Source organism: Lactuca virosa, chromosome 5 (assembly GCF_052849685.1).
Source record: "Lactuca virosa cultivar CGN04683 chromosome 5, Lactuca_virosa_CGN04683_v6, whole genome shotgun sequence".
Classification (NCBI taxonomy): Eukaryota; Viridiplantae; Streptophyta; class Magnoliopsida; order Asterales; family Asteraceae; genus Lactuca; species Lactuca virosa.
The window spans coordinates 130,939,445-130,955,774 of NC_136430.1; the positions used below are offsets into that span (position 1 = coordinate 130,939,445).

Consider the following 16,330-nt stretch of genomic DNA (forward strand, 5'->3'; position numbering starts at 1 on the left):
AATTAAAAAATCTGCATTTTTTCTTAAAAAAACGAAAAAAAATACTATTTTTTAAAAAATATGAAAATTTTGATTTATGATGTAAATTTTTAGACATTTATATTAATATATTAAATAACACAAAAATATTAAACATTAAATGAGATTGATAAGATGACGATCATGTCCTTAATAAATTACTTTTGATCCAACGCTCCACTTTTAGTTCTCAGGAAACAATGAGTTCTCAACCGATCTCATCTCTCTCTCTCTCTCTCTCTCTCTCTCTCTCTCTCTCTTTCTCTCTGTATATATATATATATATATATATATATATATATATATATATATATATATATATATATATATATATATATATATATATAGGGAAAAGTTTAATAGAGAACCATAATTATTGGTTCTTCAAGGAACCAAATCTTTTTTTCAATTTCTAAAGCTTATTTTTTATCGAAAAAAAAATCTAAAAATATCTAAATTCATATATTAACATTGTGAATGTGAAAAATATTTTTCGGATTCACCGTGTGAATCCGGATTCACGTTGTGAATTTTCAAAAATTCACATTGTGAATTTGACGTAAAAAAAAAAAAATTCGAAAATTTTATATCATTGGAAAAAGGATAAAAAGTTATCAATTTCTGTATTTTTAGTTTTTTTTTTTTTTTTTTTTGATAAAAAATAAGTTCTAAAAGTTGAAAAAAAGATTGGTTCCTTGGTTAATTATGGTTCTCTATTGAACCTCACCCTCTATATATATATATATATATATATATATATATATATATATATATATATATATATATATATATATATATATATATATATATTCAACCAAACCTTCAATGACTTGGCATATGTTACGCCACATGGATCCCACTTGTACACCCCTCCCCCAAAACCTCACTTGAACGGCTGAACCTAATAAAAACCTCTTGTCATCTTCATCGCTGGTGACTTGGTTCTAATAGACAAGAGATGAATAATAAATCTTTTTCGCTCTCTCACCAAATCAAAGAATAACCCTCCCTAAGAAACCTGGCTACCCCCATTGTTCTTTGAAGACCACCATGCTTTCTCCTTCACCGGAAATGGGATCGAAGCTTCATCTTGTTTATTCACCTTCAAACATATTGATGTTTGTGTGTGTGTTCTAGTTGCAGGTGGGATGTGAGTTTGTTTTATTTGTAGGTAGTTGTGTATTTTAGTTGCAAGTAGATGAATAGATCTTATTCAAGTGATCAATCGGGGATTACAATGCTAACTTATTTTCGAAGTTTGATACAATTAAATGAGTTCTTTCTTTCCACCATTTTACATATATAGAGAGACAGACAGAGACGAACAGAGGGTAGAGAGGTGTGTAGTCTGCAGGTTTGATTTTGTTATGTTTAATAGTCTTTCCACTATCTTCTCTCAAAGAGGATCCATTCGATGGTGGGGAGAGGATTACATACCATGAGTGGGAGTATGTTTTTATTTTTATTAATATTATTATTATTATTTTTTTTAATAATGTCCAATAGGTCATTCTACACATGCGTTTCTTTTCGGCAAATCAGTTTTGGCTCAATCGTTGTTTTTCATTGTTGTTCTAGTTTTTATTTTGTTCAAAAGTCGTTCTCCATGTTTAATTTGGTTAAAATCACTATTCTCCGTCAATGGGTGTGGAGGGATCTTGTTCCGATTTGGTCTCGATTTCTTACCCATCCGGGTTTAAAGGCAACAGATTAATTGGTCAATGTTGAGTGCCAATTTCTACCATTGTCGATTTACGAGTAGGTTATGAGCTTCACCTCCAAACATGGTTGAATCACCATGTTTTTTCTGCAGCTAACAACTTGAACATGGCGAAGTGAAGGTAGTTAATGGGTAACCATTAAGCTACTATGGGTTTCCATTTGGGTATCTTGGGGCCGGTCATCGAAACAGATGGAGATAACTTCATTTAGGAGTGAATCAAGAAAATGAGTTTTGCGATTTGAATAGAGCTCCACAGTTGGGATGATGAAAAGAGTATGATGCATACATGGATTATACTTTACTTTCTAATTTTTATAAAACAAAAACAAAGCCACCTGGATTATATGTAACCGAGACTAAATAGGAAAAAAAAGCTTATTGCCTCTTTTAACAGGTTATATATTAGTTCAAGGACTTAAAAAACACAAAAAAAAATTGAATGACTTTTTAAAACCAAACAAAAAACCTTCTTGTCACTACAAGAAATTAGAGTATTACCGGCGACGGGCGTCGCCGCTAAAGGTCAAAACCGTCGCCACTAAAGGTATTAGCGGCGACACGTCGCCGCTAAAGGGTCGCTGTTGTTGGTTCGTCGCTAATGCTCCACTGGTCGCCGCCATTGCCTTCTGTCGCCGTTAAAGGAGCGTCGCTGCTAATGCTATCTGTCGCCACTAAAGGTGTCGCCGCTATTTGTATGTATTTGTATACATACAAATACACATACATACATAATACACATATACATACAAAAACACATACACATACAGAATTTACATACATATACATATAAATGATCATACAAAAACACATATACATACATAAAATACACTCAAGATATACATATACATACAAATGCAAATACAAATACATATCCGCATCTACAAACACAAAATACAAATACAAATACACATCTAAAATATCAAAATTATAAAAATTTCGTCATGAACAGTGGTGGTGGCGGTATACTCCGGCGAGAATGGTGGTGGGTCTCAAAATTCCGACAACCAGCACAAATTTAGTAGGGAGAAGAGAAAAGAAAAAGAAAAATGGGGAAAATGGAGAGGAAAAGGGGTGAAATAGCGAAGATTTTGGTGAAATTCCGATGAGGTCGAAGGTGGTTAGCACAGAGAAGAGAGAAGAAGGGAAACCACAGAAGTAGATCAGGGAAGAAAGTGAAGACGAAGCAGATTTTATTGTCGACGCTCTTTAGCGGCGACGCCTTTAGCGGCGATGGGCAGCCTTTAGCGGCGACACATCGGAAGGAAAACAATCTGGGGTTTTCTACATCGTTGGATCATCGCTTAAATCGATGGATGGGGTTGAAATGACGCGGATCGCCAGAACAGGCAATAGCGGCGACACACCGGAGGGAAAATAACGCGGGGTTTTCTACGTCCTCCTAGTCGCTGGATCATCGCCTAAATCGACGGTTAGGGTTGAAATGACACGGATCGCCAACATAAGCCTTTAGCGGCGACGCCTTTAGCGGCAACGGACACTTTTAGCGGCGACAAAAAACGCGTTTGTTTGATGTCGCCGCTAAAAGTGTCCGTCGCTGCTAAAGGTGTCGCCGATATTGCCTATTATTCTTGTAGTGTGTTGTTATGTTGTTATGACAATAACTCATTATTAAAATATCTACATCTATGTCTTTTGCAACATTCTACTTATAAATATAGAAATAAAGAAATTTCTATCTAAAACGGGCTTGTGATGTGATACTAATATTTTAACAACAAAAGGAGTCGCAAGTTCTTATATTCTTTAATCTAAGTAAGAAAAAGGATTTGAACTCCATTTCTATATGAAAGTGCAATGTGTAACTTAAGCTTAGTCATCAACATGCACCAAGGTGATTTTAACATCATAATATCGATATATGTAGGGCTAAATGCGAACAACAACAACGTACTTCCATTTACTTTTTTATTTAACATCCTACTTTGGATTTTTTCCATTATGACATTACTTTCATTTTTTTTCTTATCAACACCTTTTATGTTAAAAGATCTACCCTGTTGTAGCATTGTATTTTCAATTATTTTTTCTTATTACGATATTATACTTTAAAAAAGTTACAAAATTATGAAAATCAAAATTATTTTTTTATTTTGATGATATTGCTATATGTAGATAATTCTTTCACATACAGTACCATACTAAGAAGAAATAAAAGTAGGATTTTATAGTAAACAAATCAATGAAACAATATTGTTATTTCTTGCATTTAATAGTGTTCGTGCGTATGTATGTATGTATATTAAAATTACAAAACTATGGACTGTAAATCACCTTAAATACATGCAAGAAAAAGCTCCAAAGACCATCTCAAGTGACCATTTTCCTCATTTGTTAAAAGAAACGTCATGACCCAATAACGGAATCTGGTAAAGTCACCACATGGTATCTCCAAAACCCTAGACTTCGAATTTTGTATCTTATGATCTCTAAAAACCGATTTATATAAAACCTCTATCATAACTCCATTTTTTTCAACTTTAACAATCTCAATTTCACCACAATCCATATACAAACATTTGGAATCTTGCTTATTTCGTAAAACCACGATCTCTTCTTCATTTGTATATATGTTGTATCTATTCTTTCAAATTACTTTCTCTTTTACAAGATACATAAAGGAATAATACGAATTTGGTAAACTCACCAGTCACCACATGGTATCTCCAAAACCCTAGACTTCGAATTTTGTATCTTATGAGCTCTAAAAACCGATTTATATAAAACCTTTATCATAACTCCATTTTTTTCAACTTTAACAATCTCAATTTCAGCACCATCCATATATAAACATTTGGAATCTTGCTTATTTCGTAAAACCACGATCTCTTCTTCATTTGGATATATGTTGTATCTATTCTTTCAAATTACTTTCGCTTTTACAAGATACATAAAGGAATCATGCGAAACTATTTGTCTTCCACATTTACAAGTTTTATATAAGCTGAAAGTTTTTGGATCAATTGTGTTGTTAGTTGTCATTCATAATTCAAGTAGGTATACATGGAAGATGGGGAACTCGATATTTTTAATTTTACATAACATCGAAATTTTTTGTTGCCGCTTCTTCCAAGGGCCCACGTATGAACCTTCGGAAACTTCCAATTCTTCCTATGCAGATTGAAATAATGAATAACTTTAATTTTGACTTTATTGTCAGCCTAACTTGATGAAAATTCAGAGGTTGTGAAATTGTTGGAAAAACAGTACTCATCAATGTCCTTCCGCAGAGAAGTAGTATCGAGCTCAAAAGATCCAACAAGAATGTTTACTTGTTCTTCCCCGTCAGTTTTACTATCAGGACACGATGAGAGAATCTGTAAATTAAGCTCGATGGGAAGAATCTTCTGCCCAAAAAACAAAAAACTTTTTAACTTTTACCATGTAAGCAACAAGAAAACCATAATAATTTCTGAAATTGAAAAACCCTCGAAAATCTCAAATTTATATATCATATATGCCTTCAGGTTGGAGCTCCAATTAATATACCAATCCTTAAAAAGAGACCAAATTTCAAATATTCCCGGATAAATCATGTAAGTAAAATGAGTTCTCCATTTATCGTAAGATATCCCGGTTTAACCAAGTGATCCATAATCCAAATCTAGATTTATAAACTTCCCAGATTTAGGCATAGAATCTTGGCATCCCATCAACTGAATCATGACCCATATTTAATCAACTTCAAAACAGTCTTTCTCCTTATCCTTATCAAATTTAGTGAATTTTGGGTCTTTAATGTCGATGTATACCGGTTCCAAGTCTTCTTTCGAATCTAAATTCGATTCAGAATTATTCTTCTCTTCAATCTTTTTGTTTTTCATCACTTGCTTCTTCACCACAAGAAACTTGTGACTTTTTGCAATATATTCTAATTGTATTGAACCCTAGATTCATATATGAGTGTGGCTTTCGATCCTCCTTTTCATTTCTATAATGATTTTGCAGTTCTGGTGTCGTGGGGTTTCCAAAACCGATACACCTAAATTCATGTAAATATCGTTTTCATTTATCAGAGAGTATCATATTTTCTTCACCAATGACTTCAAAAGCAGCTTTGGCACCTATAAACTTGTTCTTGTCCGGATAAAAAATGAGTGTGAGTTTTCCATAATGTTTTTTCATTGTCACCTTCGTCTACTAAGCTATCGACTAGAAGGATTCCATAATAGGTCCATTTAGGCACCATTTATGTTTCTTTCAGCTGAACATTGGACATCACAAACTGCTAGGCTTTGAATGTTAAAATAGAAGTCCGGTTTCGTTTTTATCGGCTTTTAAAAACATTTCACATCACTTTTATTTTGAATACCTTCTTTTGAAACCATTATCCTCTAGTATCTTAACTTCATCAAACAACTTCGAATAAAGGGCTTTTATTTTGCCAACGTTTTTTTGTGGTGTTATAGACTTTGACACATCTGATGTAACATCAACAAATTCATCTTCACTGCCCTAAAAACAAATAAAAACATTCAACAAATTTCAACTAACCATAGCAACCTATTTTATAACATTCAACAAAATTCAACTAACAATAGTAATCTAGTTTATAACAATCAAGAAAACTCAACATAATACAAACTAACAATAGTAACCTAATTACAACAATCAATAAAATTCAATAATTTTCAAGTAAGAATATATAGCAACCTACTTTACAGTAACTAATTTCTTCATAACAAACATCCTGCTTTATGAAATTAGTTTTGATTCTTCAGTTTCTTGATTAACAGGTAAAAATTTTGATGTAAAGATGAGTAATCACTTAAATTTCAATTTTTTAGTCGATTCAACCTCCACAGAGTTTTTTGTAAAAATATGTTAGTTTTCAAAAAACATTGTAGAAATAGGTTAGTTTTAGAATGTATTGTAGAAATAGGCTTTTTTTTAGTTGGGCCCACTATATTTGTCGTTCATTCGGACAATGATATATATATATATATATATATATATATATATATATATATATATATATATATATATATATATATATATATATATATTTTCAAGTAACCCCTTAACTTTCATTGCTTTTCTATTATTTATATCTTTCATTGATTAATTCAAAATTTTACATTCATTATATATTATACATAAATAATTATTATAAAATATATAATTATAATTTATGTATTATTCTTAAGTAGTTATACCATTAAATGAATAATACAAATATCTTCAAATAGATATTAATATTAAATATATTACGTCGGAAAATTAAAAGATCAACTATAAACGATATTATATTCAAAATATACATTAAGTTAGAATTTAAATTAAACACTAAATCATAATATTCGTAATGATATTTTTGTTATCGTTTATTTGTAAATATGAGAAAATCTTAATCCACAATGCCTAAAATGTATAGCATGAGTTGTCACTATTTGTGAAAACTCTATAATTATGTTATTTGTCTTTACTCAACTACAAAAGCAAAACTCTTCTGCACACTCAAATGTAACTGTTGATGAAAACTCAGTAGAAGTAATTGAGTGAATCGTCAAATCAGCTCACTTTTTTTGTATTATAAATTCTCTTTCTTATAATCAATAGTTTTTCATCTCTTCCAACCTAGCTAATGAATTTCTCTTACAATTCTTGAACTTAAATCTTTCCTTCTTCTTTTTCTTCAACATTCGTTCATCCATAACAAGGTACATATTATTGGCTTTACGTCATATATTTAATAATAATAATTATCATATGTAGCATACTCATTAATCTCTTTTTTAAATTTTGATTTATTTTGCAGTTAGATTTTGGTATATATCATTATGACTCTAGATCGTCCGTTTATGATTAATTTATATTGGGGTGGTAATATTAAATATGAGAATGGTATCATAAAGGGAGACCATTCAACTTTTTCTACTTCAAATATTGTTAGGCACAAAATGGGGTATGAAGAATTTAAAGATTTATGTTATGCATATGTTGGAGTTGAAAAAGCATCACATAAGTTGAATATCTCATTATGCTATCAATTTGGAGGGCAATCCACTATTTCACGGGTCATAAGTGATTCAAGTCTAGACGTAATGTATTATTTGGCTGAGAATGTTGCAAATTATTGGGATCAAGTTTTAATTGAAATTGAAAAAATAATGTCGCCTACAAGTACTAGTTTTGTAGATCTCCTTCAACATTTTGAGGTGTTGGAGCCCAATCCATCAAATGTACCATTTCCTTTGCCTGATTGTGGTACATTTGAGGGAGATTGTGATGAAGCCAACTCATTATATAGTGAAGATACTAGTAGCGAGTCATTATGTGTTGGGGAAGATTCTGATGATGATGGTGTGTGTGAAACTCAAGTTATGAACTTTATGAGTGATGTTGGCGATATAGGAGACGGTGACATAGCCGGTTTGGAAGACCACATTCAAATAGATGTTTGGAAGGAGTCAGAAAATAAAATAAGGTTAGGAATGCAATTTGAAAGTAAGTTGCAAGTAAAAAAGGCAGTGACACTTTGGTCTATCAACCAAAATAGAGAGTTCAAAGTGTATGATAGTAAGCCTAAATTGTGGGTAGCAAAGTGTAGGACTCTAGGAAATGAAGAAGAAAGTTCTAGTAGTTTGCACTGTACGCCACGTTGTGCATGGTATGTTCGTGCAGTTAAGAAGAAAAATCAAAACATGTGGAATATTACACGTTGGGTGGATGCACACAATTGTTTTGGATCATGTACCGGCAATAATAACAAAAATCTAAACTCTGCAACTATTGCCTTGTATATCCTCCATTCAATTGAAAAGGATGTTGCTTATCCAGTGAAACATATACAATCAGATATTAAAAATAGTCTGAATGTTGATGTTTCTTATGATAAGGCATGACATGGTAGGCGAAAAGCCATAGAGAGTATTTATGGAACTTGGGAGAGTAACTTTGATGAGTTGCCCAAGTACATTGCAGCATTGCAGGCTTCAAATCCTGATACAGTTATGAAGTGGTTTCATTGTCTAAATAGCTCATCATCACATGTAGCGACATTCAAATATGTTTTTTGGGCTTTTGGACCCGCCATTGATGCGTTTCGTCTATGTCGACCTGTTATTTCAGTAGATGGCTGCCATTTGAAGGGTTCATATAGAGGAAAAATGCTTTTTGCTGTCACAAAAGATGCAAACAATAGTATATTGCCTGTTGCGTATGCTATCGTTGATGAAGAGAGTTCACATAGTTGGGGTTGGTTTTTTAACGAACTCAGACATTTTGTTGTTCAAAATAGACAATTATGTGTTGTTTCAGACAGGCACAAAGGAATAACTCATGCAATGGAAAATCTACCAGAATGGCAAGAGCCATTAGCATACCATCGCTTTTGTCTTCGACACATTAGAAGTAATTTCATGCAAAGGTACAAGAATGTGCGCCTTAAAAATCTTTGTTGGTCTATTGGTAGCACCACACAAAGAAGAAAGTTTGTTATGTATATGAATGAAATAAAAAATATCAATCTTGAAGCTTGGCAGTATTTAAAGGAAATTAAAAGAAGCCAATGATGTTTTTTATATGATGACAATCGTCGATGGGGTTTCTTGACAACAAATATCTCTGAGAGTCTTAACAATACACTTCGCGGAGCAAGACAGTTACCGATCAGGGCGCGTATTGACCTTACATTCAATAGAACTGTACAACTTTTTAGAAAGTACAGTGATATTGCAATGAATTGCAATACACATCTACCATCATGTATGTGGCGTCTCTTTCAAAAGCAAGAAACTTGTGCACAAAGCCATACATTAACCGAGTTTGACTACAGTGAAGGTGTCTATAGAATTGTCACAAAATTACAAATAAATGGCAAAGGAGGAAATACATACACTGTCCATTATTTTCAACAAACATGCACATGTGGTAAGTGGCAAATGGAAAGATTTCCATGTTCACATGCTATTGCAGTTTGCGGTTATAGAGGGGATAACCCTATTTCTATTGTTAATACTGTGTACACTACTATGACGTATAAACAACAATATACGTCAGCTTTTGTCCCACTTTCTCATGTTGATTATTGGTTAGAGTCGGATTGGAAGATTAAAGCAGATAACTCGAAACTTTCTGTGCATAGAGGCCAGAGGCATGCAAATCGATTTCATAACGAGATGGACATTCGTCATCCCGACGAACCTCGCAAATGTAGACTATGTCACCAAACTGGTCATAATAGAAGAAATTGTCCAAATTCCCAGCCAAGATTCAATGCGACGTGAACTTTGTAACATTTTCAATTAATGTTTAAGTTATTGTTTAACTTGTATTGTAATTTTACGCTTAATTTGTATTGTAATATCGTTTTTAATTGTTCTTGTAATTTTATACTGTTGTAATATATTCAATATTGGTATCTATTTGAAGGTCTTTATAAACTCTATTTAAAGGTATAATTGGTAAATAATAATACATAAGATATAATCATATATTATAGAATAAAGTAATCTATGTATAATATTTAACAAGGGTAAAAAATAGATTGTTCAATTGTAAAAAATGTAAATAAAAAAAAGATTAAAGTGGAAGGGTTAAAAATGAAAATATACATTTATTTTTCCAGAAAGAATCCATTGGAACGGTGGGCCTTTATTCAAACCAACCTATTTCTACAATACATTCTAAAAGTAACGTATTTCTACAATAGCTTTTGAAAACCAACCTATTTTTACAAAAAACTCAGTCGTTGGCCTTGAAGGGTGTTAGGGGTGTTGTAGGAAGCAATCTCACATAATTGGATATAACATAAATTTTGATAAATATCGTGTCTATTTAAATTCCTGCCAATACCTGGAACCAATGAACCGGACAAGTAAAAAAACTGGAAGCGGAAATGTGCAATAATGAAAATTCCGGACCGGTACCGGTTTAAAAAATAAGAAAACGAGTCGACTAATTTAAGTTTTCGACTTAATTATAATCAAACTAAATGTATACTGTATTAATTTATACTATAAATAGCCGTTCAAAACAAAAGTTATACAATAAGTATATGAGGTAAAGCGTAAATATAAACAAAAAGCTAGAAATTCTTTGATTTTATTTCAAAACTTTATGAATCTTTATTGCTTGGTTTTTTATTCCACTGAGGTTAAAATAACGTCTCACGTCTATCTTACCACACTTTTCAAACTTCACCAAAATATATATATTCCAAACATAATATATATATTACATGAAAACATTCATTAATATAATATTTGATATACTCGGTACTTACTTTTTTAATTTCTTCGGTTTATTACATGCATGGCGATGAGTGATGCGACGTTAATCATAGTTGCTGTGAATCCATAGGGTTCCACATGATCTCATCAAGCGAGAAATCAAAGAAACCATTGTTGTCTTCTTCTTGATCGACAGCATTTAAGGCCTCTGCCTGCGCTGATGATTCAGCAAATGACCATTCAATGTCTCCTTCAATTTCCATTTCACGATCATCAAATAATTCGTCAAGATATTTATTAATCTCGTCATCAAGTAGTACATTTGGTGACACAGAGGAGACGTTAAAGTTGTTGTTGCCACCTTCATTTGATGATCTTATAAGGCTACCACCACCATTAGAAATAAGTTGCGGGTTGTCACTCATGTACAAATTTAGGGTTTTGGAGATGGTATACGGTTGTGGCTTGATAATTGTGACTGTAGCGTCTTGTAACAATTCATCTGCATCAGGTTCTTTCTTTTGTTGTTTGGAACGAGGCTGAATATGAGTGTTCCAATAATTCTTCACGTCATTAGCAGTTCTTCCAGGTATTCTTCCCGCAATTAACGACCACCTAAGATTAATTAACATCGACATTAACCTCCACACACTACAAGATTTAATGGCAATATCCATGTGGCCATGATTTCGTTTATTTATTTATTTTCATTTTTGAACGACACACCACCACAGGATTCAAAGTTGGGATACCTTGTTTCATACCAAATGATCACCACTAAACCATTGGTGATAGATGTTTTAGCGTAAGTTTATGGAAACAACTACTAAGAGAAGATGTATAGGTTAATTTACTTGATATTTTTTTGTCTGTTTATATTAAATTGTGCTTGCCTGTTTCCTAGAAGCTTATGAAGCCTAAGCATGAGATCAACTTCATCTTCGGCAAAATCACCACGTTTTATATTTGGCCTCAGATAATTCAACCATCGTAGCCTACAACTCTTTCTACATCTATTTAACCCTGTAAATATCACATGTAAAACATTAACATGGAAACTAAAATAACAAAAAAAGGCTCATATTCAAATAAGTTGTTCGTTACCTGTTCTGAGAGGAATAAGGTGCCATTTCCCTTCGCCGTATTGCTCAATACAATTCTTGAGAAGCATATCTTCGTGTGCACTCCATGCACCTTTCTTCAACCCTAAACCACTACTACTGTGCGATGTCATTTCTTTTGTGCTAACGTGAAGTTCAGTTCTGGTGAATCTTTTTCTATATGAACGTGCTAAATTCTTCCATGCATAAAACGTATTACAGATGCCCTTTTTAATGACTCGAATCGAGTTAACAACCCCCGTTCCCCACACACATCACCTACGTGCACCCTCATATTTCCACAAAAAAAAAAAAAGAATAATAAAAACTAAAAAATTTTAAAAAAAAATTAAAAAAATTAAAAACAAAAAAGATAAACAAAGAGTTATATTTTACGGGCTCTCCATAGTAATGTTGCACAATCTAGGGGCCCGGTTAAGATTCCGAAATTATTCCAACTTCTATAATATCGTATACGTTTGTTAACCAAATGAAATAACACTATAAACGCAACAGATATATACAAAACAAAAATAGCAAAATCCTTAGACAAACCGAAATATACTTGAAATATTCACAATTTGATAACTTCGTTGACAATTTAATTACTTTGATTTTTTAATTTTTAAACATAGAAATATTCAAACATAGAAAAATTGGTAATGTATTTTTTACCATTCAAGATAAATATTATTGATAAATTTTAAAAAACAATATGTATGCTGCAGTATTGCAGTATTCGCAGTTTAACAAGCAAATTTTTTCATTAAACTATAAGTTCGTGAATACTATAAAATTGTTGGAAATTAAATATATATATATATATATATATATATATATATATATATATATATATATATATATATATATATAAGCTTGATATTAGACCTGGCAATGGGGCGGGTTTGGAGCGAATCGATCTTGATCCAAACCCGTTTAACAAATTTCAAAATCCAATCCAAACCCACTCCGTAACCCGCAGGGTTTTGAATAATCAAACTCATACCCTTATCCACCGAATCAACAGATATCCAAACCCGCCCCATAACCCGTAGGTTTTTTGAATAATCAAACAAAAGTGTTTATTTAGAAAATGCATTACATACTCAATGACTTTCGATTGGAATTAAATTCACTATTGTAGTAACTTCCGATTGATTTTTAAATGTCGAATGTTGTGATAGAGAGTAGCAATTGCAAACTTTCTTCCGGTTGATAATGACTTTATTGATTTATAAATGAAATTAATGGTTCCTTGATGAAATATTAATGAAATGATACCATGATTTTTTTTAATAGACCATCCAGAAGTTGACTCCTCGAGTCCTATGTAAAAATAGTTTAGTCTTTGGCTTTTTCCCCTTTGGACTTTCGATTAGAATTAAAATTAAACTTTATACATGATAAAATATAAACGTATAATTCTAAAATTTATACGGGGCGGGTTATAAATGGATCAGATCGGTGATGATCCATACCCGACCCTTTTAATAAAAGGGTTAGCGGGTACGGGTCGTTAACGGGTAAACGAATCAAAAACTATGCTCCAAACCCATATAATTCTTAAGGGTTTGGATCAGATCAGGGTCAAAACCCGCTCTACTGCCAGGCCTACTTAATATGTTTTAAGATAATAAATTGTTGGTGTTGAAACACACTTTTATTCAGGACTAGAATAAAAGGAGGAGCTTACTAGCTCAATATTATAAGAAAAGAAAACAACCCTCTATTAGAAATACTCATTCTAAGTATTTCTCTATCAATCTCTGTTTAGTGGTACATAACAACTGAGGTCACAGCATCTATTTATACTAAAACTAGTCACTATAACTAATGTGACAATTTATTGTGTTCATCATGTGAAATAGAGAAGCTGCCATTTCTAGTTGTTATTGTCAACAACAGAGGCATTCATTTGTCAACAAAAGCAGCTTGTCTGCCACGTTAGGTTTATACTCACATTCTCCCCCTTAAACCCAACTTGGCTTAAGATTCATGACGCCGATCATGCTCCGCATTTCACCATGTTTCATGTATGCTAAATCCTTTGTAAAGATGTTCGCCCATTGATCCTTTGAGTTGACCCACGATAATTTGCCCACGTTCAACACATTCTCGTATGAAATGACAACGAATGTCAATTTGTTCGCTTCGACCATGAAACACAAGATTTTTCATCAATGCGATTGCTGACTTATTATCGATATAAAGGGTGATAGGCATGATATGATGTCTCGTGAGCTCCTCCACGAGATTTGCAAGCCAAATGGCTTGACAAGCCGCTGTTGTAGCTGCCATAAACTCAACTTCACATGTGGACAAAGCAACAGTCTTTTGCTTTTGAGATTGCCAAGTGACCGCATTCCTTTTTAGATGGAAAATCATCCCACTTGTGCTCTTGCTATCAACACGGTCACCTCCAAGATTACTATCGGTAAAACCAACCAAATCTTCAATTTCACGACCGCTTCCATAGTTGAGCCCATAATCAACGTTTCCTTTCATATATCGTAAGATGTATTTCACAACTTTGAAATGCAAAGTGGTCGGTTCCTCCATGAAACGACTTGCAATTCCAAATGAAAATTACAAGTCCGGTCGAGTGTGAGTCAAGTACCTTAAACAACCTACCACTCGCCTATATTCAGTTGGATCAACTTTTTCACCATCTTCATCCTTCTTAACCTTCAACTTAGGTTCCATTGGTGATGTTGTCGGATTGCAATCTAGCAACCCAAATTGCTTTAAAATCTTCTTTGCATAAGCCGTTGGTCGCAAAGATATTCCCCAGTTCTTTTAAAAAACTTCGATTCCAAGGTAGTAAGAAAGTAATCCCAAATCACTCATTTCAAATTCTTTCTTCATTTGTTCCTTGAATTCAACAATGTCGTTGGTGTTCGAACCGGTAATGATCAAGTCATCAACATATACACCAACAATAAGAATTTTGTCTTTCGAGTTCCTTATGTAAACAGCAGGGTCTTGTGAACTTTTCTTAAAACCAAGTCTTTTTAAGTTTTTATCTGAACAAATGTTCCAAGCTCGAGGAGCTTGTCGTAGACCATAAAGAGCTTTGTAGAGCTTGAATAACATGTGACTGTTTGCTTTATCAACATATCCTTCTGGTTAGGTGACATAGACATCGTCCTTGAGATCTTCATTGAAAAAAACCGACTTGACATTGAGATGGTGGACAACCCACCCATGTTGAGCTGCTAAGGCAAGGATGAGCCTTACGGTGTCAAGTCGTGCTACCGGTGCAAAATCTTCATCAAAGTCGACTCCTTCCTTTTGTACAAATCCTTTTGCTACAAGTCAAGCTTTATGCTTCACCACTTTTCCTAAGTTGTTTTTCTTCACTTTAAACACCCATTTCAAACCGATTGCTTTGTGACCGGGTGGCAAATCGGTAAGGTGCCATGTCTTGTTCTTCTCGATTGCATCCAAATCCGTTTGCATAGCCTCCTGCCATACTTTAGAGTTGTTTCGAGTTGGTTTCATGGCCATTTTGAGGTGTATTTGGGGTTGTGGTTCAATTATGGTAAAAGTATTAGGAGTCGCCATCTCTTCTTCTTTGTTTTTGTACCAATTCCATTCTTTTTTTCGTCAAAAACAACATCGTGACTAACTCGCAACTTTCGGTCTTGTGGATCAAACAAACAGTTGCATTTAGTTCCATCTTCAACACCTAAATACACCATATTTTTACTTCGATCATCAAGCTTCTTCAAGTGACCACCAATAAGTTTAGCAAAAGCAACACAACCAAAAACTTTTAGATGTTCAAGGTTGGGCTTTTTGCCAAACCATGCTTCATAAGGCGTCATGTCGGGAAGTGATTTTGTTGGTAGGTGGTTGAAAAGATAAACCACATCTGTAACTGCTTCTTCCCCAAACTCTCCTGGGACATTTCTTCCTTTGAGAAAACTTCTTGCCATGTCCATAACGGTCCGATTTCGCCTTTCTACAACTCCATTCTGTTGAGGCGAATATGGTGTCGTAAGATACCTTTGAATACCATTTTCATCACAAAATAATGAGAATTCTTTTGAAGTGAACTCTCCCCCTCGATCCGTTCGAAGTGTCTTCATTTGATAACCCGAATTATTTTCAACCATCAACTTGAACCGTTTGAAAGCGCTCAAAGCTTGAGACTTCTCCGATAGCATCTAAACCCACATTCACCGGCTAAAATCGTCTACCAAAGGAGAAAATATTTACTCCATCCAACAGACGTAGGTGTGATCGGACCACATAAGTCCGCATGAAGAAGTTGTATAGGTTTTTGAGCCCGAAAA

The 16,330-nt window shown here is 33.4% G+C and overlaps 2 protein-coding genes across 2 annotated transcripts; both read right to left on the reverse strand.

Moving 5' to 3' along the window:
* Nucleotides 1–10,989: 10,989 nt before the first annotated feature.
* LOC145115519 (transcription factor MYB90-like) lies at nucleotides 10,990–12,191 on the reverse strand. The gene is made up of 3 exons (XM_079051813.1): nucleotides 12,037–12,191; nucleotides 11,826–11,955; nucleotides 10,990–11,547 (listed from the first exon to the last, which is right to left on the reverse strand). The coding sequence occupies exons 1-3, from the start codon at nucleotides 12,164–12,166 to the stop codon at nucleotides 11,040–11,042; spliced, it is 768 nt and encodes a 255-aa protein (XP_078907939.1). The 5' UTR covers nucleotides 12,167–12,191; the 3' UTR covers nucleotides 10,990–11,039.
* A 1,860-nt stretch (nucleotides 12,192–14,051) lies between these two features.
* LOC145111755 (secreted RxLR effector protein 161-like) lies at nucleotides 14,052–14,591 on the reverse strand. Its single transcript, XM_079048004.1, has one exon. The coding sequence runs from the start codon at nucleotides 14,589–14,591 to the stop codon at nucleotides 14,052–14,054; it is 540 nt and encodes a 179-aa protein (XP_078904130.1).
* Nucleotides 14,592–16,330: the final 1,739 nt, after the last annotated feature.

Excerpts from the sequence above, each read along its gene's own strand:
- LOC145115519 (XM_079051813.1), bottom strand. The coding sequence starts at position 12,166 with ATGACATCGCACAGTAGTAGTGGTTTAGGGTTGAAGAAAGGTGCATGG. Across the intron at positions 11,956-12,036 it reads CCTTATTCCTCTCAGAACAG|GGTTAAATAGATGTAGAAAG; the intron begins GTAACGAACAAC and ends TGATATTTACAG. Across the intron at positions 11,548-11,825 it reads CATAAGCTTCTAGGAAACAG|GTGGTCGTTAATTGCGGGAA; the intron begins GCAAGCACAATT and ends AATTAATCTTAG.
- LOC145111755 (XM_079048004.1), bottom strand. The coding sequence starts at position 14,591 with ATGGAGGAACCGACCACTTTGCATTTCAAAGTTGTGAAATACATCTTA.